Raw genomic sequence first — 25308 nt, forward strand, 5'->3', positions numbered from 1 at the left:
TAAGGATCAATTAAACAGAATTAGGATCTGAGAAATTATGCGCTGAAACAGAACATAAAGAGGGAAGAGACTTTTAGGTAAATAGTAGTTTGGCAGCAGCTTCCCGTGTGGCCTTATCTTTAGGTTTGCCCCAAGGCGGGGAGTTTCACCAAAATAAACTGCTTTGGGACCCATAAATGTGCTCATTGGTTGTCCCCTGGGGTGACCTCTAACCCTAGGGTGAATTACCCAGTGCTGTCACGTGGCTGGACCTGCCTTGTGAAGTATCTCCCTTCTGCAAGCTGAGCCACGTGTTCTTGTCTACTTTCCTCTCGGTAGGGGTTCTGGTTTGGCTGGAACCTGAGACCGTCGCCTAAGTCTCTACGCTTTAACGTAACACGTGGCGTGCTTCCTTTACACAGTGACCAGATGCCCAAAACAACACGATACGGTAGCCAAGGTCTTTAATAGAAGCGAAACGAGGGAACCGCCTCTCCACCCGCCACCCCGGAACTAGGCTGGGCGAGGAGGTCCAAGTCCTCGGTCGCAGGCACATCCTGCGCGGCAGCCGACCACTCCTAGCGCGGGAAGTTCTTGGGATACAGCTGGAAGAGCTTGCCTTCCTGCGTGGGCTCAAAGCCGTACTGTTCCAGGTGCTCGGGGTCGAAAGTCCCGGCCTTAAAGTCCTTCTCGATAGCCGGCGCCGCCGTCTCCAGAAAGAGCTGCTTGGCCGTCAGGGGAACGTCTGTGCCCTCCGGGGCGCGGTAGTTCACGTAGGGCTTGAGCTTGAAGCCGGCCAGCTCGGGCACCACCAGCTCCGGGACCATTTCCTTGACCAGCACGAACCTGCCGCCGCGACCGTGGAAGCCGACACCCTTGGCACCACGGCTCTTGTAGAAGGTGCGCGGGCCCCGCTTGCTGGTCCACTTGCTCATGCGGTCGGCGCCCCGCACCAGGGCGCGAGCCGCCCCGCTCAGGAGACCCATGGCGAGGTCTGCGCACAGACACCACGCCGCTGCCGGCTCCAGCCGCCTTGGATACCAGCCCCACCGCGCAGCGCTTCCGGCGCCTTTGGCAGCTTCCGGTCCCACCGGCCCCCGCGCCGCAGGAAGAGCGGCTCCGATTGGCTGCGCCGTGTCGAATATGCAGCCCCGGCCCTGGGAGGGGGCGGGACCGGCGGTAACCCGACCAATGCGCGGGGAGACCCCGCGTCCGGGCGGGACGTTAGGAGAGCGGCCGTCGGGGTCGGGGCTTCGAGGCAGCGCCCGGACGATGGGAGGTGGATTTCGGGAGCGCGGACGTTGGGGGCGGGGCTTCGGGGAGGCGGGACGGGAGCGCGCGGTGCCGGTGAGTCGCCGTCTAGCGCCGCGAAGTGGCCAGGTTAGGAGTCTGAGTCTGTGAGGAGAGGCCGCCATCATCTCCCCCAGCCCGCGCCGGGACGACACTGCCCCCCCAGGGCCGCCGGCGCCCCCAACCCGACTGCTTCCAACCCGACGTCCGTCATCTCGACCCCGCTTAACTCGACGCCCCCCAACCCCGACGCCCCCCCCAACCCCGACGCCCCACGGCTCGACACCCCTAAACCCGATGCCCCCAACCTGGGTGCTCCTCAGCCCGACACCCCTAAACCGGGTGCCCCCTACACCAAACGCCCCCCCCCCCCCCAGCCTGAGAGCCTTCAACCGGACGGCCCCTTAACCCCTACTGTCCAAACCCTACGCCCTAATCTCCAAGCCCCCTTAACCACGCCCTCCCTAACCTCCATGCCCTCAGCCCCGCTGCCCCAGGCTCCCCCAGTTCTCCTGGACTTGACCACCTTTCCTCTGGCCCCATGCTGTGGAGCAAGCGGAGCAGCTGAAGGCGCTTCCGTCGTGTGGCAGGTGCTGGGGGCTTGAGCTTTGTCCCCCTTGAGCCTGGTGGGGCATCAGGGGATGGGACTGGTCAGGGCTGGGCGGTAGAGCTGGGGTCAAGGCTCTCCTGGTCCTTGAGAAGACGTCTGAGAAGAAAGTTTCCCACAGGGCACGGACCAGTGAGGAAATGCAGGTGACTCTGCACCTGCCTTCTGCTTCTTGACTTATTTGGGTGGGATTTTGGAAGAGACAAACCCTCCCTTGCTGTGGCCCTTCTAAGAGACCTGGGAGCCGCAAGGTGAAGGCCCTGGACATGGCTCCTTCTCGTGGCAGAGAGGTCAGGTGCACAGGGCTACTCCTCAAGTTCACCACAGCCCGGACCAGCACACCCACCTTCAGGGCTCCACCACACTGGGTGGGAAATCCTGTGCCCAGCCCACTAGGGAGGGTCTGGCTCACAGCCTGCGGTGGCCACACACCCCTACCCTTACCCAGCCTCAGCCTCCTCGCCATGGTCCTGGAACTCCCGGCTGCACTAGGCCTTTGCCCAGCTGCCCACACTTGTCTTTGACTGACTGGGAGAGGAGCCTGGGGCTTGGCTGCAGTTCTCGGTTCCTTGGGCAGCTACACCAGGGCTGTTTACAGAGAGGCAAGTGGCTCCCTTTGCTTGTGAAAAGCGTTTTCTCCATGGAGAGCACAGTGTTTCATCAGAGTTTTCCTGTCAGTAGAAATGTAACTTAACGTGGACAGGAACACAGGGAAGGGCTGGGAGGCACTGCTTTGCATGTGAGCCTGAGGTGGTCCAACCTCTGCCCTCCTTGGAACCAGTCTTTCTTCTTTTGTTTCACTTTTTAGCCATGGAGCAAGAGGAGGACACTGGCCCAGAGGTACGGGACCTGAGGAGTCCAGTGAGGAATCAGCCTGAAAATTCCCAGTGTTGCCGCTTCCGGACAAGGAGAAAGCTGCCCTGCAGCAGCTCCTTGAAGCCGGCTGCCTGTGGGAGTGGCGTGCAGGCCTCTCTTCCCCTGTCAGGACTAAACCCCTCCCTCCTCTTCCTCAAGGTCACACTTGTCAGTTCCTGCTTCCCTTTAGGAAGCCTGCTTGCTTTGAGGTAGGGCCTTTTTCCCGTGGAACATCTGTAGCCACATCACAAAGGCTTTTATTCCTAAACCAGAAAATTAGATGCATTAAAATAGCAGTGAAAAGCTGAAAAGTCGGAGCTGCCAACCACTAGAGACTATGAATAGGTCTGGGTCGCTCTCATGACCGTTCCCCTGGCTCCTCCCTCCCCTCCCCCCAAGGGGTGGCTGAGCTCAGCGGACACACTCCTGAGGAGGGTGCTTGTCTGCCACCCAGTGGAGGTGGTCTCTAGCCAAGCACACAGCCTGGGCCAGGAGGGCCTGGGCACCTCACTCTGAGGCAGAAGCTCCCACTGCTTCCTCTGCTTTCTGAGCCAAGTTCAGAGGGTTGAGTCTTTGGATCACTTCCTTTTCTGTCTTGATGTAACATTCTGCTTTTGAAATGCTTTTCTGAGTGCATTGATTCCCTCGGGTTTTCTGGCATCAGTACTGTGTGTGATCCTGGCTCTGAAGGATCAGGCAAGCTGCTTTAGTCCTTGGCACTTGTGTAAAAGCTTGACAGAATTCACACACACACACCGCCCCCCTCCCTCAGTCCATCCTGTTCCTGACTGCTTGGAAGGATGTGAGTACCAGGAGGAGTGGAGCGTAGTTACTTGTTTGACTGGTTTCTTGTCTTTGTGGGGAACCTGCCAGCATCCCCTGTATAGGAGGTCCTAGCCGTCTGCCCACTCACCATTCCACACTCACTGTTTCCTCTTACCTTCCTGTCTTTCTCCCTGGGGTCTGGGCTTCTGAAGCTCCTTGTTAACTCCCTCCTTGGGAGCCCTTTGCTGCTATGTGCTGGATTTAATGTTCTCAAAATTCAGTTGGCTCATTAGGGTTTCTCAGCACTGCTGTTGTGTGGGCCTGTGTCCGCCCTTGGGCCAGCAGCATGTGGTCCTGCCTGTGATGAGAAGGTCCTGAAGAGGTGGCCTTTGCACGCCCCCGGCCAGCCAGGTGTGCTCCTCTGGACGTGCATCCTGAGGAACAGGGAAGCCGAGACTGGAGGGCTCAGGTGCCCGGAGCATTTGTTGTCAGTGCAGCGCGGCTGCTGGCCCTGCCCGGCCATCCTGTGGGTGGGTAGCCCTTCTCCGGAGCAGATGGACTCGGGCCCTCTGCCTCCTGAAAGGCTGCTTCATTTTGGAGGTCTCCAGGGCTTCCGACTTCTTCCCTGACCCACAGCTCTGTTCTTGCTCCCTGAGAAGCTGGGGCTGTGCCCATCCTGGCCCTTCCTGACTACAGGCTTCTGCCCTAGGTGGGCTTTTATCTGGCCACCCTATGGTCCTGGGGTCTGGAGCTGATGGAGCAGCATTCCCAGTCCACCATGGTAACCACCTCACTGCTCCCGGGTGATGGGCGGGCCCCAGAATCTGTGGCCCCCTGCACCCTTGGCCGCCCGGGGCCCTTTGTGTCCAGCCTGTGTTTGGGGTTGGGGGTCATGGGGCCTTGCTGATGGGTGCTCTGTCTGTGACCTTGCCCAGCTGCTGGGGATTGTCACTGGAGTCCTCCTGGCCCTGGCCCTCATCGGCACCACCATCATTTTTGTGTACAGAAGGGTTAGCCAATTCCGTGAGTATCTTGCTTGAGGCCGTGGCTCCAGTGAGGGAGGGAGAAGAGGGCTTGAGAGGGTGGTAGGTTCGGGTGACTTTCTCTGTGTTTTAAGCTCCCGCAAATAGCTCTCAAGGCCATAGCGGCTTTTGTTGAAAACTGCTGGCCTGTCGACCCCTCGTTGGATCTATAGAATTTAGCTGTGTCCTGAACTCTCTTGACTCTCATTTCCAAGAAGAGATGAAGTCCCGCTTCCTCTGCTTGGGTGTGTCACAGCCCAGGAACAAGATGCTGTGTGACGCAGGGCGGGCAGGACAAGCTCAGTGCACACGCAGCTGGCCCAGCTGTGCTCAGGCTGCCCCTTGGCGCCCCTTGCAGGACAGGTGCAGCCCAGTCCTCAGTACAGGTTCCGGAAGAGAGACAAGGTGATGTTCTACGGCAGGAAGATCATGAGGAAGGTAACTCACCGCGGGCCCCCTCCTCCCTCAGAGGGGTCAGCTTCAGCCTGTGCCTGGGGCTTGGGGAAGGTTTGGGGCAGGCACAGCACCTAGAGAGGAAATGAGCCAGGAAGGACGGCAGAAGCCCCTCCCAGGAGCATCCCCAAGTGTGTAAGGCGGAGGGTCCTGGCTCCAGTGCAGATTGGTGGGCCTCCCATGATTTGGGGCTGGGCCCTGAAAAGTGGAAACTCCCAGACCTCACTTCCCAGAGTCATGAGCCATCTTGGGGATGAGCAGCCTTTGCTGGTGGGCCCCACCCACTGAGGACAGAGGGCTCAGCAGACTCCCAGAGGCTTACTGTGCCTCAAAGGCATGCTGGAAATGTTTGCTGATATTTAAAAATACTGTGTTTATTAACTTTTCTCTAGATACACAGTTAGTTTGTGTTCTTTGTAGAAAAACTTGAACTGTCAGACGAGGAGTCACGTGGGTGTCCCTGGGTGGCTCTTTCTCCTCGTCAGGGTCAGGTGCTGTGAGCGGGAGGTTGGTTCAGGCTGCCGAGTCTGCCGGGGCGGCCCTGGTGCGTGGTGTGGGGGCTGCTGCAGAGTCGTGTGGGGCCACACGGAATGACCCGCGAGCAGGTCTCGAGGCACTCGTGTGTGGTTGGATCTGGGGCTGTCCATGGATGACCCCCCTGAGGACTGTGTGTTGGCAAGCTGGATTTGGTCTAAGGAAGACAGGAACGTGGTCCAGTGGGGCCAGAACCCCTTGGCAAGGACAAGTCATGGTGACAACGCACCGACAACCACAGCTGGCACCACGGGGCAGACGCAGCTTGGGAGCTGCCCAAGGGGGCTGGCTGATGCCTGGGTAGGGGCCAGGCCCTTTGTACTCCTTGGCAGCACTGTTTGCGGCAGTCCAGCGGGCCTGGACTGTGAGGGGGACGGAGAGCTGTCCAGGCCAGGAGGGTGTGCAGGCACTGGGGTTGTGTACCAGCGTGACAGGTGTGAGGAGGAGGGCGCCGGCCTTCCAGGAGAGGGGACGCAGGGCTGAGGACATCGGAGTTCTCGGAGCGCCGGCTGTCCGGGGACATGGCCCTGTGTCCTCGCTGTCAGCAGCACCAAGGAGGTGCCCTGCGTCCTGGGCAGGCGAGCAGGTGGGGCCGGGCCGGAATGCCCATAGGGGCCACGTCCTGAGAGCTGGGACCGACCCTGAGACTGGGAACTGGATCCCACAGGTCTCAGAGTCCAGACTTAGCCTCCCCCTTTCATTCTGCAGGTGACCATGCTTCCCCACACACTTGTGGGGAACACAGCTGCCCCCCGGCAGAGGGTGAGGAAGAGGGCCAAGGTGCTGTCTTTGGCCAAGAGGTACTGGGAATGCCCTTCAGACCAGTCAGTTCCCAGCTGCCCTCCCCAGTGGGCTATCTATCCGTGGCTTCCCTGCTATGGGGCTCACAGCCCAAATGCTCTCTGCTGTATTTTTTAATTTTTAAAATATTTAATTGATTAATTAATTTGGTTACATCAGATCTTAGTTGTGGCACTCAGGCTTTGTTGCTCTGTGGCATGTGGGATCTTAGTTCCCCAGCCAGGGATCAAACCCGCATCCCCTGCATTGCAAGGCAGATTCTTAACCACTGGACCACCAGGGAAGTTCCTTGCTGTCTGCTTTTGAACCCCTTTGGGCCTCTGCTCCAGGTGTGTGCCTCTTTGCTTTGTAGGATCCTGCGATTCAAGAAGGAATACCCTTCCTTGCAGCCAAAGGAGCCCCCGCCCTCCCTGCTGGAGGCTGACCTCACAGAGTTTGATGTGAAGAATTCTCACCTGCCATCAGAAGTTTTATACATGCTGAAAAATGTCCGGTAAGAGAGAGGTGGACCTGGAGGCTTTCTTTGTGCCTGCCTGGCCTCCGAGGTATCCTTTCCCTGTGGCCACCGATGGTTGTGTCGACAAAAAATATCAATAAACAGTCTGTAACAGGAATAGAAAAGAGTTTTATTTGAGCCAAATTGAGGACTGTAACCCGGAAGACAGCCCCAGAGAAGTATGGTTTTCAGCACAGTTTTATATCTTGTGTGAATGAAGAACGTTAAACTAGTCACAGATACATTCCTTCAGGGTATCAGAAAGAAATCAAAACCAGATCAACATGTACACGGTGAGTCAGTAAGGCATTGACACCTGGGAAGGGAGTCTTGTCGTAGAAGGAGCACCAGGATTGATCTCCCAGGATGAGAGGCACTGAGTCCTTATTTTTAACGTGGGTGTTCTTTACTTCTGGTAAGTGTTCAGATCAGTCGCTCAGTCGTGTCTGACTTTGTGACCCCATGGACTGCAGCACGCCAGGATTTCCTGTCCATCACCAACTCCCGGAGCTTGCTCAAACTCATGTCCATTGAGTCAGTGATGCCATCCAACCATCTCATCGTTTGTCGTCCCCTTCTTCTCTTGCCCTCAATCTTACCCAGCATCAGGGTCTTTTCCAGTGAGTCAGTTCTTCACATCAGGTGGCCAAAGTGTTGGAGTTTCAGCTTCAGCATCATTAATTGTGCCCTTTAATAATTAGAGCAGATGTACAGTGTGTGGTTGATCAACCACAAATAGGATATTCTGTCTGGTGAGCATAAAGTGGGTGTTCATACATGTAGCAGCCAGCATGACCTCTCTGGACCTCAACATGTGACCATTTGTTTTATCAGTTGGCAAAGCTTCTCTCCTCTGGCTGTCACTGCCCTCCTGGTGGTGAGCAGAGCCTCCTTGCTGGTTCTTTCCCATGTGTGTCTGCTTCTCAGAGTTTCTGCCTTCAGGGCGATGCAGAACGAGTGTGGGAAGTGAGTGGCCTGATGGAATATTGAAAGTCTGGCTCCCTGTCTCTCCCTGGAAGCCCCAACTCTTCTTTCCAGCACTTCACTAATTGCCCTTGGTTACAAACCTGGCTCAAACTCACAGTCGCGTCCTGAGACTTCTCTGAGCTCCTGGGATAGCAGCTGATGGGGCTTCCTAAACCTCAGGCTCCTGCCCTGCTGGCAGCCAGGTGCTAGTGCTGCAGGCTCTGCGGCCCGTGGAAGCTCTCCCTGTGGTCTGGCCAGCAGGGACAGTGTCCTTCCTGACGGTGCCCCACGTGTTCTGATTTCTGTAGGGTCCTGGGTCACTTTGAGAAGCCGCTGTTCCTGGAACTTTGCAAACACATGGTCTTTGTGCAGCTTCTGGAAGGGGAGTACATCTTCCGGCCGGGGGAGCTGGACAACAGCATCTATGTGGTGCAGGACGGGCGGCTGGAGGTCTGCGTGCAGGACTCGGTGAGCACCCCGGGCCGGGCGGGGGCGCTGTTGTGTTGGGACTCCATGGTCTGCCCTCTTGGACATTCCTCAAGTTTTCCATTGAAAACTTAGTGCAAAACTTATTTTATTTTATGTAGGTAGGAGATTCATATTTTATTTCTCCAGCAACATATATACAGTTGAATATAAGTTAAAGGCCAGATTGCACACCAAAACCAGGTCCTTTAGGTGGTTCAGTCGAAGAGGTAAGGCCTTCAGCTGGCTAACATGAGAAGTGTCCACTCCTTGGCCCACCTTTTGGGATTTTGCCAGTCCTGAGTTCATCAAAAATTTCTTCCATATTCTGAGGTGTCAGATCCTATAGTAGTTGTCATTGAATTGAACCGTTGACTCATTTATACAGGTCCCTAAACACTCCAACTAGGAGTGAAAAGTTTGTCAGGTGAGTCGTCCCACTACCTTTCTGCTGAGCATTCCTGAGGGATCGCCAGGATGTTGGCAGAGTTTTGAAGTGTGCAAGGTGGAGAAGTGCAGCCATGAATATGACACTTCGCAGCTGGCTTTCGGTTATATGTTGTGTGAGAAGTTGCTGCTTCATATGCTCTCCCTGGAGGTACTTGTGAAACCTCTGCACCTGTTTGTAGTGGAGCTGGGCAGCCATCCCTTTTGTCTTCAGGCTGGAAGCAGAGCTGCTGCTATAGTTGGCTCTGTCCTTTTATAGTTTTCCAGTGCAAAATCCAGTGGAGCATCCGGGTTATTCTCAGGAGTGTCTCTGGGCACACCAAAGGCCCCTCCAGCTGCATCTGCACAGCTGTCTTATGCAGATTCCTTCATGCCTTCCCCACTGGGTGGTGAGACTGGTTTCGTGGGCCAGAGCACCTCAGAGAGAAATGCGGAGGGCCAAGCTGAGGGCCTTCAGGGGGTGCAAAATCTCAAGTTTGAGTTCTTTGGAGGAAAAGACACATTAGACCAAAGCTGCCCTTGACGCAGCATGTCAGCTTCTGTGACACGGGCTGCGTGGTGGCTCCCGTCACTCCCACTGCCTTAGGACCCCTCAGTGGGTGGGTACTGACCTGTGAAGATCAGCCGCACGCTTGTCTTATTTTCACGTTTCAGGCTATAAATAATTTTAACTGTAAGAAAATAATTAAAATATTAATTCAGCTGGCAGCTAACTCCTTGCTGCCTGCCTCTGTTGAATTGTGTGCTTAAATCACAGTTGCCAGGTGAGGGCGGGGGGATCTCTAGACCAAGCCTCCTGGGCACTTGGTTTATTTGCCTGATGGTAGGTGACCCAGGCTTCCCATAGACACTCAGTGAACCCTGGACTGCATGAGGTTGCCCCCATCCCTGGCCATGTGAACTTCCCACCTGCTGGGCCCTGGGTGGACCTGCCCCGGGACGGCTCCTGCGAGTCCTTCCGGCTCCTAGACCGCAGTGTTGCAAGGTGCAGGTCTCATGCGTAACTGTGTCTGTGAGCGGCCTGGTGGGGTAAGCAGAAAGGGCATGCTCTCGTCCGGTCTCCTCCAGGGGTCTCCGTGCCATCTGCCTGGCAGGCCTTCCCAAGAGGGCCAGAGCCTTTGGCCCAGACGGATGGGCTCCTGGACTGTGACCTGTGCTAGGTTTGAACAAGTTCAAAGGAATTTTTCTGGGTCACCCTGAGATGAAGTTCCTATCCTAAATCACCAGCATTGCATGGTTTCCTTTCTCCTTTAATCCAGTGGGGAAAAAATATGTCAAAATGCTATCATTTATACTGAGAATAACTGTGTTTGGTTCCCACAGCCTTTTAGTTTGGCCCACCAACTCTCTCAGGCAGATCCTCCTGGTGCTGACAAGACACAAGACTGAGGGCTAGGCTGGGCCTCCTTGTTCCTTAGTCACCCTCATCTTTCTGTTCTCGTTCCACACATCGACAGAGTGCAGCCTCTGCCCCACACGACGAGTGGTGGGGGGTTGTTTGCGTGGCCAGCCTGGCCGGCCTGGCCTCCCACCACGGGTGACTCTCCTCTGCTTCCCAAGCGCAGGATGGCACTGAGGTGACGGTCAAGGAGGTTCTGGCTGGAGACAGCGTCCACAGTCTCCTCAGCATTCTGGATGTCATCACTGTGAGTACCTCTTCTCCCCTGGGTCTGCCCGGACTCACTAGATAGCAGGGCCCTCAGCACCCAGGCCAGCTCTCCACTGACAGGAGGGTCACCCTAGTGGGTGGGGGGTGTGCCTGGAGTGGCCTGGGAGTGGCTCTGACTAAGTGTCTGAGGGGAGCTCGGTGTTGGCTTATGGGTTTTGGTGTCTCTTAAATGATCATTCTTTGGACTGAGTAGCATGTGCATGGGCTCCAAGCGTCACATGCATAAAACATCGCAGGATGAAGGGGATCTCTCCTGTCTTCAGGCCCCAAGGCCCCTTCCCAGGAGAGGCCCTTTCTGGATCTTCTGTGCTGACGCGTGTTCTTCAGTCACTTCTTCAGCTTTTGTGCTCTTCCTCAATGCAGTGAATGGTCTTGTGTAGACACTGTTTCCTGTGTTTGAAGGCCAGTCTGTAGGGCAAATCCTTAGGAGACTCACTGATCCAAGGGACCTGCCTCCCACCACAGAGACTGAATTGCCAGGCATGTGAGGGCACCTCGCCCGCTAGTGAGCTGTCTCATAGCTGCTGATTGCTAGTTGTCTCACTGTATCTCATTGTTTGTTGAACCCAGGGTAGGCAAGGTGCAAGCGAGGAAGCTGAAAGAAGATGTGAAGAGAAACTGCAGACATGTTTATTCTCTCTTGATTGGCATAGAGGGTGTAGCAGCAGACATGCTGTATTCTCTCCTCCCATGATTGACCCAGTGGACACAGCCGTAATGCACCATAAGACACCATAACACAGACATAATGTAGCCTTAATGCAGCCTCAAGGGCTTTTCAGGTGGAGCTTGTATATGCTTACAGTACAGAAGTGGCCTGCGGCCAAGGAGGCACATCATGACGTGCACACACAGTGCTGTAAGTCATCTCAGCTGTCGCCGTGTATTTACAAAACACGGGGCGGTAGTGAGAGGCCCTGGGGGTGAGAGAGCCTGACCACCGCCATCTTGGCAAATTTGCTCTTTCTTTACATTCCACCTCTTCAGGGTCTTTCACCTCATAGTCTACGCACAGTCCATCTTCTGCAATATTGCCGTGGTGAAAACACTGACTCTTGGATTTATATCTTGCAACAGTAGTAGGGGCTGCAACAAGAAACAGCACTTGTCACCCAGGATACAAGCTGGAACTCACATTACTTGCAAAACCCCCACAGGCGCCAGGACAGCCCCTTCAAGGAGGAGATTTTTGTGTTGTTCACAGTCCACCCTCATGATTACACTTTTCTAAATCTGAGGACACAGCCTTTACAGTACATTGTTCTAAATCTACAGCATAGGACTCAGCTTTTACAGTCTACTATTCTAGATATACATCATAAAAAAAAATATATATATATATATATACATCATTTGGCCACAATGGCCATCAGTGTGTGCACCAGGACCAAGAAACTGCTCCAGCTTGCCATAAATAAGGCTGCATTCGGCACCAGTGTCAACCAGGGCCATTACTCTCTGTACATTAGCTAGTGACCAGTGAATTGCAAGTTCTACACGGGGCCTCCAGTCCCTGCTTGGGCTCTTTGGGTGGACACAATGATTTGAGCCCTGTTCAAAGCAGAAAAGGGCATCTGAAGGAACACCCTTGGGTGCCATATAATCTTCTAACTGAACCACTTGTGTCTCTTGCTGTGGGCATTTAAACTGCTGTTCCGGTCTCAGTTGCATGGTTGGCCTTGCTAACAAGCAGGGACCTGCAGTCTCAAATGTTCTACAACCTTTGTCTCAATGAGGGGTGAGGGGTTATAGATGCCAACCGTTCTATTTCATCCCTGGAACAAATGATACCATCCACCCTATGTCCCAGAGTCGCAAAAGGCATGCTGCCAAGGGTTTCCCTTGGTTCTGCTAAAGCTGCTTACCCAAGTCGACCAACTCCACCTGAGTATACGGTTGATATGTCGTGAACTCAGTCACACTGGGGGCCCCTTGATGATGCCCCTGCCGAGCCATAGGCTGCTCATGCGTCACTTTCTGCCGTACAGCAGGCCTTGCTGACAAGCAGGGACCCACGGGCTCTCATTGTTCATCATCACCACCTCCTCTGTGATTGTGGTTTTCATTCTCTCTTATCTCTGATGGATGAGGTTAAGAGGCTTGTGAAAGCTTCCTGGTGGGAGGGATTGGTTATGGGTAAAACTGGGTCTTACTCTGGTGGGCAAGGCCATGCTCACTTCAGTTCAGTCAGTCGCTCAGTCGTGTCCGGCTCTTTACAACCCCACGAACTGCAGCATGCCAGGCCTCCCTATCCATCACCAATTCCCGGAGTTTACACAAACTCATGTCCATTGAGATGGTGTTGCCATCTAACCATCTCATCCTCTGTCATCCCCTTCTCCTCCTGCCCTCAATCTTTCCCAGCATCAGGGTCTTTTCAAATGAGTCAGCTCTTCGCATCAGGTGGCCAAAATACTGGAGTTTCACCTTCAACATCAGTCCTTCCAATGAACCCAGGACCGATTTCCCTTAGAATGGACTGGTTGGATCTCTTTGCAGTCCAAGGGACTCTCAAGAGTCTTCTCCAACACCACAGTTCAAAAGTATCAGTTCTTCTGTGCTCAGCCCTCTTTATATTCCAACTCTCACATCCATACATGTCCACTGGAAAAACCATAGCCTTGACTAGATGTACCTTTGTTGACAAAGTAATGTCTCTGCTTTTTAATACGTTGTCTAGGTTGGTCATAACTTTCCTTCCAAGGAGTAAGCGTCTGTTAGTTTCATGGCTGCAGTCACAATCTGCAGTGATTTTGGAGCCCAGAAAAATAAAGTCAGCCACTGTTTCCACTGTTTTCCCATCTATGTGCCATAAAGTGATGGGACCAGATGCCATGATCTTAGTTTTCTGAATGTTGAGCTTTAAGCCAGCTTTTTCATTCTCCTCTTTGACTTTCAACAAGAGGCTCTTTAGTTCTTCTTCACTTTCTGCCATAAGGGTGGTGTCATCTGCATATCTGAGGTTATTGATATTTCTCCCGGCAATCTCGATTCCAGCTTGTGCTTCATCTAGCCCAGCGTTTCTCATGATGTACTCTGCATATAAGTTAAATAAGCAGGGTGACAATATACAGCCTTGATGTAGTCCTTTTCCTGTTTGGATTCAGTCTGTTGTTCAATGTCCAGTTCTAACTGTTGCTTCCTGACCTGCATACAGATTTCTCAAGAGGCAGGTCTGGTATTCACATCTCTTTCAGAATTTTCCACAGTTTATTGTGATCCACACAGTCAAAGACTTTGGCATAGTTAATAAAACAGAAATAGATGTTCTTCTGGAACTCTCTTGCTTTTTCGATGGTCCAGCGGATGTTGGCAATTTGATCTCTGGTTCCTCCACCTTTTCTAAAACCAGCTTGAACATCTGGAAGTTCACGGTTCATGTATTGCTGAAGCCTGGCTTGGAGAATTTTGAGCATTATTTTACTAGCGTGTGAGATGAGACATAATGTAGCCTTATTGCAGCTGCAAGGGCTTTTCAGGTGGAGCTGATATATGTTTACAGGAGAGAAGTGGCCCCTGGCCAAGTGGGTACATCATGGCGCACATGTGCAGCGCTGTCAGTGGTCTTCGCTGTTACGTAACCGTGTTACAGAACATGGGGTGAGCGAGAGGCCCGGGGCTGAGAGGCCTGACCACCGCCTTCTTGGTGATTTGCTCTTTCCACACACTAGTCCAGTAGGTTAAAAAATAGCATCTCATGTTAGTTTATGACTTTTAAACTTCTATCATGGGATATTTCAAACATGTTAAAAAATAGAGTAGTAAAATTAATTTATTTCTATCACTAGCTGTTAGTGTTCCTCATTTCCTCCCAGTTAACTGGAATTTAGTATTTAATTTTTCCTTCTGATCAAAACCTACTTACAGTAAAACAAATCTTAAGTGCAAGTAGCTGCTTTGATACATGCATGCACCTGTGTCACTGAAAAGGTGTATTTGATTTTAATTTTATCCTTGGAAGTTACATCTTTTTCTTTTCTTTTTAGCTGTGTACTGAGGCAACTTGTACTTCAGTTTCTCCAGACACTGCACAGAGGGGTCTCTGGGGCAGTTCAGCAGAACCGTGGCAGGGGTGCCTCTGTGCGGGCTCAGGAGTCTAGGAGCTTGTGTGATGCTGACTCTGGATGGACCCCTGGTGGGTGTCCTCCAAGCCAGCCCTAAGTTGTTGTGCATGACAAGGGGTGACAGGCTCCAAATGGAGACTTCAGGGGTGTCCACTGTGTTCAGCCTGCCCCTGTCAGACCAGTACACATGCTTTGAGCTGTTTGCGGGCTGGGGGTGGAGGTATGCATGGGACTCCGGGTCTCTGTCTGCCGCCAGGACCTGGCCTGCCTTTAGCACATGCTTGGCCAGGGCTGAGAGGGACACCACCCGCTCCGAGCAAGCCTGCCTGCTTTCTGCTTGGGTCAGCCCCTGCCTGGAACCTTGTGCTGGGAGAGGGCACCTGGGTGTGCCCGTTGGGCCATAGGAGGGGGGTTCTGTGGGGTTCTGGCTTGAGTGTCTGAGTCTGTGAGGTGTGTTGTAGGCCTGAGAGGTCTAGACAGGCTGTCTGTCACACACAGGGGCTCCTAGATAAGAGAGAGAGCGGCGGTGGAGGCTCGTGTCTTGCCTCTTGGTCTGCTATTGGTCCTGATCCTGCTGTGACTTCTGGGCTGAGCACCGTCTGTGGCAGCTCTGTGGGCTGTGTGCTTGGAGCAGGGCCAGGTACCTCCTGTCTCCCAGCCACTGCGGTCACCTCGGCCCGGGTCCTCAGTGCCCCCGGGCAGGACTCTTCCTTTCTCAAGTGTGGGGGCTGAGAGTGGGGAGGGGGGTGTTTGGAAAAAACAAGTCTGAACTGAGTTAAATGATCATTTGGAAGGACATCATTTTTGCCTCACCAAATGTGTATTTGTGATTTAAAATTCTTTTTATTTGTTCTTATCAAAATAACCTGAACAAATTCTAAAAATGCTTCTGATGTTTTGTGAAGTGCAGTTGTCTGTTCCACCACCCTCTCCCAGGAAAGGCCGCTTCTAGCTCTTCCAGTCTCCTGTGTACAACTGCTGCTCTTGCTGTTTTATGACTCTTCTGTCTCAGTTTTGTTTTGACTCACCGCTGTAGGCAGTGCCCTGCTCGCCCTGCCGTCCTGCCCCTCTCATCCCGCCTTGTGGGCATGGTTGGCAGCTGGGCCTGTGGAGCCTGGAGGTGAAGTTCTTTTTCATTTTCCCTGGAGTTAACAGTTGCCTCATTTTTGGCTGCTTAGTTTTCTGTGCGTGGCATGCACTGCTGCCCTTGTCCAGTATTCCGTGGGTCGGGGAGTGACCTCTGGGTCCCCAGGCTCTGTGCCCCTGTGAACTTCTGGGCCACACGGTCCAGCCCCTGTCCCGGGGGTGCTTTCTTCCTTCCTGGGCAGGGCTCCCACCTCCTCTCTTGATCTGCCTGTTCAGGTGGAGCAGATCCTCTGTTGCTTCCTGAGAAGTGTGCAGGGAGATTGGGTTTTGAAACCTTACCGATTTAGAATTGTCTTTATTCTGCACTCCCTTTATCTTTCTATTGTACTTTTAAGGAGATTTTGTTAACTTTATTTTCCAGATCTTCCATTGAAATTTTAATTTCTGTCATCATTTTTTTATATAAGTCTAGTTGACTTACAGTGTTGTTTTAATTTTACATATACAGCAAATTGATTCAGCTATATGTATATATATATATATATATATATATATATATATACATTTTTTTTTTTTTCAGATTCTTTTCCATAATGGTTTATTACAGGGTATTGAATGTACTTCCCTGTGCTATAGAGTAGGTCCTTGTTGGTTACCGATTTTAAATATGTTGTTGTTCAGTTGCTAAGTCACTTCTGACTCTTTGTTGACCTCATGGACTGCAGCACACCAGGCTCCTCTGTCCTTCACTGTCTCCCAGAGTTTGCTCAAATTCATGTCCATTGAGTCGGTGATGCCATCCAACCATCTCATCCTCTGCCTCCCCCTTCTCCTCTTGCCCTCAGTCTTTCCCAGCATCAGGGTCTTTTCCAGTGAGTTGGCTCTTTGCATCAGGTGGCCAAGTATTGGAGCTTCAGCTTCAGCATCAGTCCTTCCAATGAATATTCAGGGTTGATTTTCTTTAGGATTGACTGGTTTGATCTCCTTGGAGTCCAAGGGACTCTCAAGAGTCTTCTCCAGCACCACGATTCAAAACCATCAATTTTTTGGTGCTCAGCCTTCTTTATGGTTCAACTCTCACATCCGTACATGATTGCTGGAAAACCATAGCTTTGACTATATGGGCCTTTGTTGGCAAAGTGATGTCTCTCTGCTTTTCTTTCAAGGAGCAAGTGTCTTTTAATTTCATGGCTGTAGTCACTGTCCACAGTGATTTTGGAGCCCAAGAAAATAAAATCTGCCACTGCTTCCACTTTTTCACCCATCTATTTACCATGAAGTGATGGGACCAAATGCCATGATCTTAGTTTTTTAAGTGTTGAGTTTTAAGCCAGATTTTTCACTCTCCTCATTCACTTTCATCTGCATATCTGAGGTTATTGATATTTCTCCCAGAAATCCCGAATCCAGCTTTTGGTTCTTGCAGTCCAGCGTTTCGAGTGATGTACTCTACATATAAGTTAAATAAGCAGGGTGACCGTATTTAGCCTTGGGATACTCCTGTCCCAATTTGGAACCCTTCCATTGTTCCATATCTGGTTCTGACTGTTGCTTTTTGACCTGCATACAGGTTTCTCAGGAGGGCAGGTATGGTGGTCTGGTATTACCATCTCTCTAAGAATTTTCCACAGTTTGTTGTGATCCACACAGTCGAAGGCTTTAGCATAGTCAATGAAGCAGAAGTAGATATTTTTCTGGAACTTCCTTGCTTTCTCCATTATCCATCGAATGTTGGCAATTTAATCTCTGGTTCCTCTGCCTTCGAAACCCAGCTTGAACATCTAGAAGCTTTCAGTTCACATACTGTGGAAGCCTGGCTTGAAGAATTTTGAGCATAATTTTGTTAGCATGTGAAATGAGCGCAATTGCAAGGTAGTTTGAACATTTTTTGACATTGCCCTTCTTTGAGATTGAAATGGAAACTGACCTTTTCCAGTCCTGTGGTCACTGTTAAGTTTTCCAAACTTGCTGGCATATTGAGTGCAGCACTTTCATGGCACCATCTTTTAAAACTTGAAGTAGCTCAGCTGGAATTCCATCACCTCCACTAGCTTTGTTCGTAGTAGTGCTGCCTAAGGCCCACTTGACCTCACACTCTATGATGTCCAGCTATAGGTAAGTGACCACACCACAGTTTATTTGGGTCATTAAGACTTTTTATTCATATAGCTCTTCTGTGTATTCTTGCCACCTTTTCTTAATCTTTTCTGCTTCTTTTAGGTCTTTACTGTTTCTGTCCTTTATTGTGCCCATCTTTGCATGAAATGTTCTCTTGGTATCTTTGATTTTCTCGAAGAGATCTCTAGTGTTTCCTATTCTTTTATTTTCCTCTCTTTCTTTGCACTGATCACTGAGGAAGGTTTTCTTATCTCTCCTTGTTGTTCTTTGGAATTCAGCATTCAGTTGGATATATCTTTACCTTTCTCCCTTGCCTTTCGATTCTTTTCTTTTCTTAGCTATTTGTATACTCTCCTCAGACAACCACTTTGCCTTCTTGCATTTCTTTTTATTTGGAATGGTTTTGGTCATGCCTCCTGTTCAGTTCAGTTCAGTCGCTCAGTCGTGTCCGACTCTTTGCGACCCCATGGACTGCAGCATGCCAGGCCTCCCTGTTCATCACCAACTCCCGGAACTTACTCAAACTCATGTCCATTGAGTTGGTGATGCCATCCAACCATCTCACCCTCTGTCATCCCCTTCTTCTCCTGCCCTCAATCTTTCCCAGCATCACGGTCTTTTCAAATGAGTCAGCTCTCCACATCAGGTGGCCAAAGTATTGGAGTTTCAACTTCAATATCAGTCCTTCCAGTGAACACCCAAGACTGATCTCCTTTAGGATGGATAATGTCACGAACTTCCCCATAGTTCTTCAAGCACTCTGTCTGCCAGATCTAACTCCTTGAATCTATTCGTCACCTCCACTGTACAGTCATAAGGGATTTGATTTAGATCATACCTGAATGCTAATGATTTTTATACTTTTTTCAATTTAAGCCTGAATTTTGCAATAAGGAGCTCATGATTTAAGTCTTGTTTGGTCTTGTTTTTGCTGACTGACTGAATACAGCTTCTCCATCTTCCGCTGCAAAGAATGTAATCAATCTGATTTCAGTATGGACCATCTGGTGATGTCCATGTGTAGAGTCATCTGTTAGGTTGTTGGGAAAGGATTTGTTATGACCAATGTGTTCTCCTGATCAAACTTGTTAACCTTTGCCCTGCTTCATTTTGTACTCCAAGGCCAAACTTGCCTGTTATTCCAGGTATCTCTTGACTTCCTACTTTTGCATTCTAATCCTCTATGACGAAAAGGAAATTTTTTTTTCTTTTTTTGGTGTTCATTCTAGAAGGTCTTGTAGGCCTTCATAGAACTGGTCAATTGCAGCTTCTTTGGCATCAGTGGTTGGGGTATAGACTTGCATTACTGTGATGTTGAATGGTTTGCCTTGAAAACGAACAATCATTCTGTGGTATTTTAAATATAGTAGTATGTATATATTAATCCCAAACTCCTAATCCCTCCCCCTTTTCCCTTTGGTAACTATAAGTTTGTTTTCCATGTCTGTGAGTCTGTTTGTTTGTAAATAAGTCCATTTGTATCATTTTTTTTAGATTTCACATATAAGTGATACCATATGATATTTGTCTTTCCCCCTCTGACTTACTTCACTTAGTATGATAATCTCTAGGTTCATCTGTATTGCTGCTAATGGCATTATTTTATTTTTTCTTATGATGAGCAATATTCTCTGTGTGTGTGTGTGTGTCTGTGTATACACTGCTCACCGCGCCGTCTTTAGCCACTCATCTGTTGATGGACGTTTAGGTTTCCCACGTCTTGGCTGTTGTGAATAGTGCTGCTGTGAGCACTGGGGTGTGTATATCTTTGCTAACCAGAGTTATCTCCGGATATTTGGCCAAGAGTGGGATTGCTGGATCATATGGTAGCTCTGTTTTTAGTTTTTTAAGGAACCTCCATACGGTTCTCCATAGTGGCTGTACATTTACATTCCCACCAACAGTGTAGGAGGGTTCCCTTTTCTCCTGTCATCATGTTTTTTATTTCGAGAGCTTTTTTTTCTCTCTGAATATTTTTTTTATGGATGAAGTAAGATGAGATTTTCTTTGCTCCCTACATCACCTCTGGCTGTTGTGAGTTTCTTGTCTCTGCTTGTTTGCTTCCATGTCTCAGACCTGGGCCTGTCGTGTTCCCAACAGTCCAGTTATGTGAGAGGGAAACCCACATCTGACCTGCTGCAAAGGCAGTGCACGGGAGCTGTGTGGACGTGTGGTGCTCGTCTGTCTTGTACCTGGAATTTTGTACCTTTGGAACACCTTCCTCCGATCCCACCTACCCCATTGTTTTAATTTTTACAAATTTGTTGTGAAATATTTCAGATATACAAAAAAGCACAGCGTAGGAAGCAGACTTGTCAGCTGTTAGCCAGGTGAGAGCATGATGGCCCTGTAACTCAGGCTAGCTGTAAGCTCTTGGTACCATTCTGCTTCTCTCCACCCCTTCCTGGAGGCAGCTGCTTTTCTGACTTTCCTCTGATACTTTCCAAAGGTGTGGTGTGATTGCTGTGCCTAGCTCCTCAGTGGTGTCCTACTCTGCACGGCTCTGCAGCACCCTGGTATGTGGGGGTTACTGGCGTAAATCCCCCGTGGTGACGTGTTGTTCCAGTTCCATTTTCTGCTCGCTACCCTTTGATCTCCTCCTTGTTGACTGACAAGTTGCCGTGACTGCTTTCTGTGGTGGCCAGGGCCAGAGAAAACACTTGTCGGCGTGTGTAGGTGTGTGCCGGGCCTGCGCACACCCCTGCAGCTGTGTCACCTGTTGTTTAAAGTTTCTTGCTGAGGTCAAGGGCACTGTTTTCCTAAGTAAACAAGTCCGTTTGAACTGTTTTTACTGTCAGCTGTTGAGCTGTCATTTTCTCTTCCCACCCTGCCTTTAACACACAGACATACTCACAGACATAGACACACATACACTTTTCTCCCCAACTCTGGAACTGATGAGAGTTGCTGTCTGTTAGGGCTTGTGGGGGTGGGGTTGTGGGGATATCCTTCCCCTGTTTCTCCCGGGGTCTCCTGGCCTCTCGGCTCCCTGGTGAGTGTGAGACATGCTGCCAACACAGGCCTTGTAGGGCTGGAAATGGAGTGGAGTCATGTCTGAGAGAGAACCTCACACCTGTCAGCCCATGAGGAGGGCACCTGCTCCCCACAGAGCAGCCAGTGGTGCATGCGCATCAAGGGGCGGAGCCCTGACCTGGCTTGGCCCCTGCCTCTGCCTCCGGGGCTGGCCCCCCGGTCCTGTGTTGGACGCCTGGCAGGTGGCTGCTCTGTGTTGCTTGGGGCTCCTGTTTCTTGTGGTCGTGGATCGTTTGTGGAGCAATCTTCTCTTTTTCTTATTGTTTTAAACTCAAAATTTTACGGTTTTTATAGGTTTTTAAAAATTGAATTATAGTTGATTTACAATGTTGTATTAGTCTTAGCTGTGCAACAAAGTGATTCAGTTATACTTATATGTATGTATCACTTTTCTTTTTTAGATTCCTTTTCCTTATAGGTTATTGCAACCTTTTGAGTATTGTTCCTTGTGCCATACAGTAAGACATTGTTTTATCTATTTTATACATAGGAGTATGTCCATGTTAATCTCAAACTCCTGGTTTATCCCTCCCTCTGTTTCTCCTTTTGTAATCGTAATTTTGTTTTCTATGTCTGTTTGTTTTCTGTGAGTCTATTTCTGTTTTGTAAACAAGTTCATTTGTATCATTAAAAAAATTCCACATATATGTGGAATTTATTCACGTGATAAATTCCATGCCTTTGACTCCTTTTACTTGGTGATCCCTAGGTCCGTCCACGTTGCTGCAAGTGGCGTCACTCACTCCTTTTTCATGGCTGAGTAGCATTCCACTGCGGGCCTCCCGGGTGGCTGCCAAGCAGGAGACACAGGTTCCCTCCCTGGTCTGGGAAAGTCCTCTGGACAAGGAAATGGCAACTCACTCTGGTATTCTTGCCTGGGAAATCCCATGAACAGAGGAACCTGGCAGACTACACTCCATAGGGTTTCAAAGAGTTGCACATGACCTAGTGACTAAACAACAACAACACTATCCCATTGTGTGTATATACTCCACATCTTCTTTATCCATTCGTTTGTTGATGGACACTTAGGTTGCTTCCGTGGCCTGGCTATTGTGAATAGTAATGCTATGAACATTGGGGTGCATGTATCTTTTTGAGCTTTGGCTTCTCTGGATTCATACAGGGACAGCCTTCTCTGTATAAATGATCTGAAGCAGGCAGAAAGGACTTCAAGACAGAAGTGGTATAACTAAGCCCAGAATACAACGAGGACCCCTTGAGCCAGAGCCCAGTGTTCCCGACTGGCAGGGCTGTTTGGAGGAAGGGGTGTTTTCCATGTTCACTCATGGGCAGTCAGGTCAGGAGACTGGACGTCCACTGGGTTTTACCTTGTGTGAATTCTTTTTTGCAGGGCCTTGCATACAAGTATAGCAGGGCTGTCTATCAGCAGCAACAGTGAGCCTCACCACACAGATGAGCTGCTCTCTGTGGCAATTTATTAGGCTTCTTCATTCTGGCTTTCAAAGAAGAGAGACATTGAGATTTTATTTTTAATAAAAATGAAATAGAATTCCAGTTCTGCTATGGCAGAGTGATGCTACCATAGCCTCTCTCTCCTGCTGATTACAACAGAAACTCTGGGTAGAATGCAAAGCAGTTACCCAGGAATCTGAGAATATGGGTTGATCGCGGGTGGGAATCAAAAACAGGAAAAGCAGCCCAAGAGTGGTCAGTTCCCTGGGCATCCTCTTCTGTCTCAGTGCTCTGCCTCAGGGCAGCCCAGTCATGGACTCTCTCAGTGTGGGAGAGAGTGTGCATGGGTCTTGAGAGTCTCAGGGCAGACAGAGAGCAGCGTGGCACGGGCTGGGCATGGGCCGTGAGAGCCAGGCTAAGATGCAGCCTCAGCGCAGGTCTCAGACTAACCCCCGAGGGGCGGCTGTGCCAGGAGAGCCAAGCACTTGAGGCATCACCCAACCAGAGATGCTGGCACTCAGCCCCACGGCACAGTGGGGTGGGACAGGGAGTAAGACAGAACTTGTGGTTCGAACCCAGTCAGCTTGATAACTTGCTAAAAAATTCAACATTCCCCAGAAAATTGGAGCCTAACCCTAGATACATCAGTAATAATGTTGAATGCATCAATTAAATGGTGATCAGTTTAGATAGACATACCAATATCCAGCTACATGCTGGCTTCATAAAACTACTATAGCTATAAAGACTTAGGTAGATTGAAAAGAAAAGAATATGATAGACTATATCATGAAAGCTCAAAACCGAAAGGCTGCATTAATGTTAGACAAAGTAGACTTCAGACTACAGAATGTTCCCAGGGTGAGGAACACCACTAAAGAAGATAGAGCAACCCCAAATGTGTATTCTCCTAAGAATGGAATCTCAAAAGTGAAGCAGAAACTTATAGATGTGAAAGGAGAAATGAATCCCTAGTTAAAGCTGATGACTTCACTTGTTCAGTAATCAGTAGGACAGGTAGACAGAAAGTCCACAGAGATGTAGAAAATCTAAACAGCACCATCAGCCTCCTTGTTTAATTAATTAATTAAGTGAACATTTACTGAACACTCATCCCAACAATAGCAAGTACATTCCTTTCATGTGGACATGGGGTACTCACAATACATACTATTAATATATTCTGGGTCATAAAGCAAATGGTAGTAAATGTCAGCAAATTTGGAGAACAGCAGTGACCAAAGGACTGGAAAAGGTCAGTTTTCATTCCAGTCCCAGAGAAAGGCAACGCCAAAGAATGTTCAAACTACCCTACAACTGTGCTTATTTCACACTCTAGGAAGATAATGTTCAAAATCCTTCGAGCTAGGCTTCAACAGTACATGAATTGAGAACTTCCAGATATACAAGCTTTATTTAGAAAAAGCAGAGGAACCAGAGATTAAATTGCCAACATCCATTGGATCATAGAAAAAGGGAATTCCAGAAAAACATCTACTTCTGCTTCATTGACTATGCTAAAGCTTTGACTGTGTGGACCACAGAAAACTGGAAAAATTCTTAGATAAGAATACCAGACTACCTTGCCTGCCTTCTGAGAAACCTGTGTGCAGGTCAAAAAGCAACAGTTAGAACCAGACATGGAACAACAGACTGGTTCCAAATTGGGAAAGGAGTACATCAAGGCTGTATGTTGTCACCCTGCTTATTTAACTTATATGCAGAGTACATCATGTGAAATGCTGGGCTGGATGAATCACAAGCTGGAATCAATACTAACAATCTCAGATATGCAGATGACACCACTCAAATGGCAGAAAGTGAGGAGGAACTAAAGAGCCTCTTGATGAGGGTGAAAGAGGAGAGTGAAAAAGCTGGTTTAAAACTCAACATTCAGAAAATTAAGATCATGGCATCCAGTCTCACCACTTTATGACAAATAGAAGGGGAAGAGTGGAAGCAGTGACATATTTTCTTTTCTTGGGCTCCAAAACCACTGTGGATGACGACTGCAGTCATGAAATTAAAAGACACTTGCTCCTTGGAAGAAAAGTTATGATAAATCTAGACAGCGTATTAAAAAGCAGAGACATCACTTTGCCAACAAAGGTCTGTATAATCAAAACTATGGTTTTTCCAGTGGTCACATACCAATCTGGGCTTCCCTGGTAGGTCAGCTGGTAAAGAATCTGTCTGCAATGTAGGAAACCCTGGTTTGATTCTTGGGTCGGAAAGATTCCCTGCATAAGGGAACAGCTATCCACTCCAGTATTCTGACGTGGAGAATTCCATGGACTACATAGTCCCTAGGGTTGCAAAGAGTTGGACACGACTGAGCAACTTTCACTTTGATGTACCAATATGGGAATTGGTCCATAAAGAAGGCTGAGTGCTAAAGAACCAATGCATTCGAACTGTGGTACTGGAGAAGACTTTTGAGAGCAAGTGTCTTGGATAGCAAGGAGCTCAAACTAGTCAATCGTAAAGGGAATCAACCTTGAGTATTCATTGGAAGGACTGTTGCTGAAACTGAAGCTCCAATACTTTGGCTACCTGATGCAAAGAGCTGACTCATTGGAAAAGACCCTGATGCTGGGAAAGACTGAGTGTAGGAGGAGAAGTGGGCAACAGAGGATGAGATGGTGGGATGGCATCAATGGACTTGACTGACTCAATGGACTTGAGTTTGAGCAAACTCCAGGAGATAGTGAGGGACAGGGAAGCCAGGCAAGCTGCAGTCCATGGGGTCGCAAAGTATTGGAGCTTCAGCTTCAGCATCAGTCCTTCCAATGAATATTCAGGGTTGATTTCCTTTAGGATTGACTGGTTTGACCTCCTTGCAGTCCAGGGGACTCTCAGTAGTCTATTTCAGCACCACAGTTTGAAAGCATCAGTTCTTCAGTGCTCAGCCTTTATGGCCAGAGGATAGGTAGAGGCAAATTCCCATCCAAGACATAGGCAGTTACTCTTTTGGGTAACTGACATGGGTGGTAACTGACATGGTGGTAGGTGTGAGCACCCCCCTTACAGGTCAGCCCCCACACCAACTCCAACTTTAGCTGAGGTTTTGGTAAATAATTCCACAATATTTAGCAAGGAAAATGAAAACTTTGTTCACACAAAACCCGGTATGGAAATATTTATATTAGTTTTATCTGTAATTGCCAATACTGGGGAAAACCCAAATGTCCTTCACCTGCTGGATGCATAGGGCTTCCCAGGTGGCTCAGTGGGTAAACAAT

General features: G+C 49.7%; 2 protein-coding genes and 1 pseudogene across 14 annotated transcripts in view; 1 reads left to right on the forward strand and 2 right to left on the reverse strand.

Moving 5' to 3' along the window:
• Positions 1–426: 426 nt before the first annotated feature.
• MRPL41 (mitochondrial ribosomal protein L41) lies at positions 427–1073 on the reverse strand. The gene has a single exon (XM_061154089.1). It carries the CDS (start codon positions 963–965, stop codon positions 558–560), a length of 408 nt encoding a protein of 135 aa, XP_061010072.1. The 5' UTR covers positions 966–1073; the 3' UTR covers positions 427–557.
• A 103-nt stretch (positions 1074–1176) lies between these two features.
• Positions 1177–25308, forward strand: part of PNPLA7 (patatin like phospholipase domain containing 7) — a 76595-nt gene continuing 52463 nt past the window's right edge. Inside the window, exons 1-10 of one of the 13 annotated variants that reach the window (XM_061154068.1) lie at positions 1185–1258; positions 1753–1859; positions 2685–2716; positions 4206–4277; positions 4432–4519; positions 4877–4956; positions 6214–6305; positions 6659–6799; positions 8077–8236; positions 10246–10326. In XM_061154068.1, the coding sequence (XP_061010051.1) occupies positions 2687–2716; positions 4206–4277; positions 4432–4519; positions 4877–4956; positions 6214–6305; positions 6659–6799; positions 8077–8236; positions 10246–10326 (744 nt within the window). In that variant the 5' untranslated portion in view covers positions 1185–1258; positions 1753–1859; positions 2685–2686. The other 12 variants (XM_061154069.1, XM_061154070.1, XM_061154074.1 and 9 more) reach the window with 12 other exon arrangements.
• LOC133065376 (NADH dehydrogenase [ubiquinone] flavoprotein 2, mitochondrial-like) lies at positions 8409–9915 on the reverse strand (annotated as a pseudogene).

The sequence above is a fragment of the Dama dama genome, chromosome 11, assembly GCF_033118175.1.
Source record: "Dama dama isolate Ldn47 chromosome 11, ASM3311817v1, whole genome shotgun sequence".
NCBI lineage: Eukaryota > Metazoa > Chordata > Mammalia > Artiodactyla > Cervidae > Dama > Dama dama.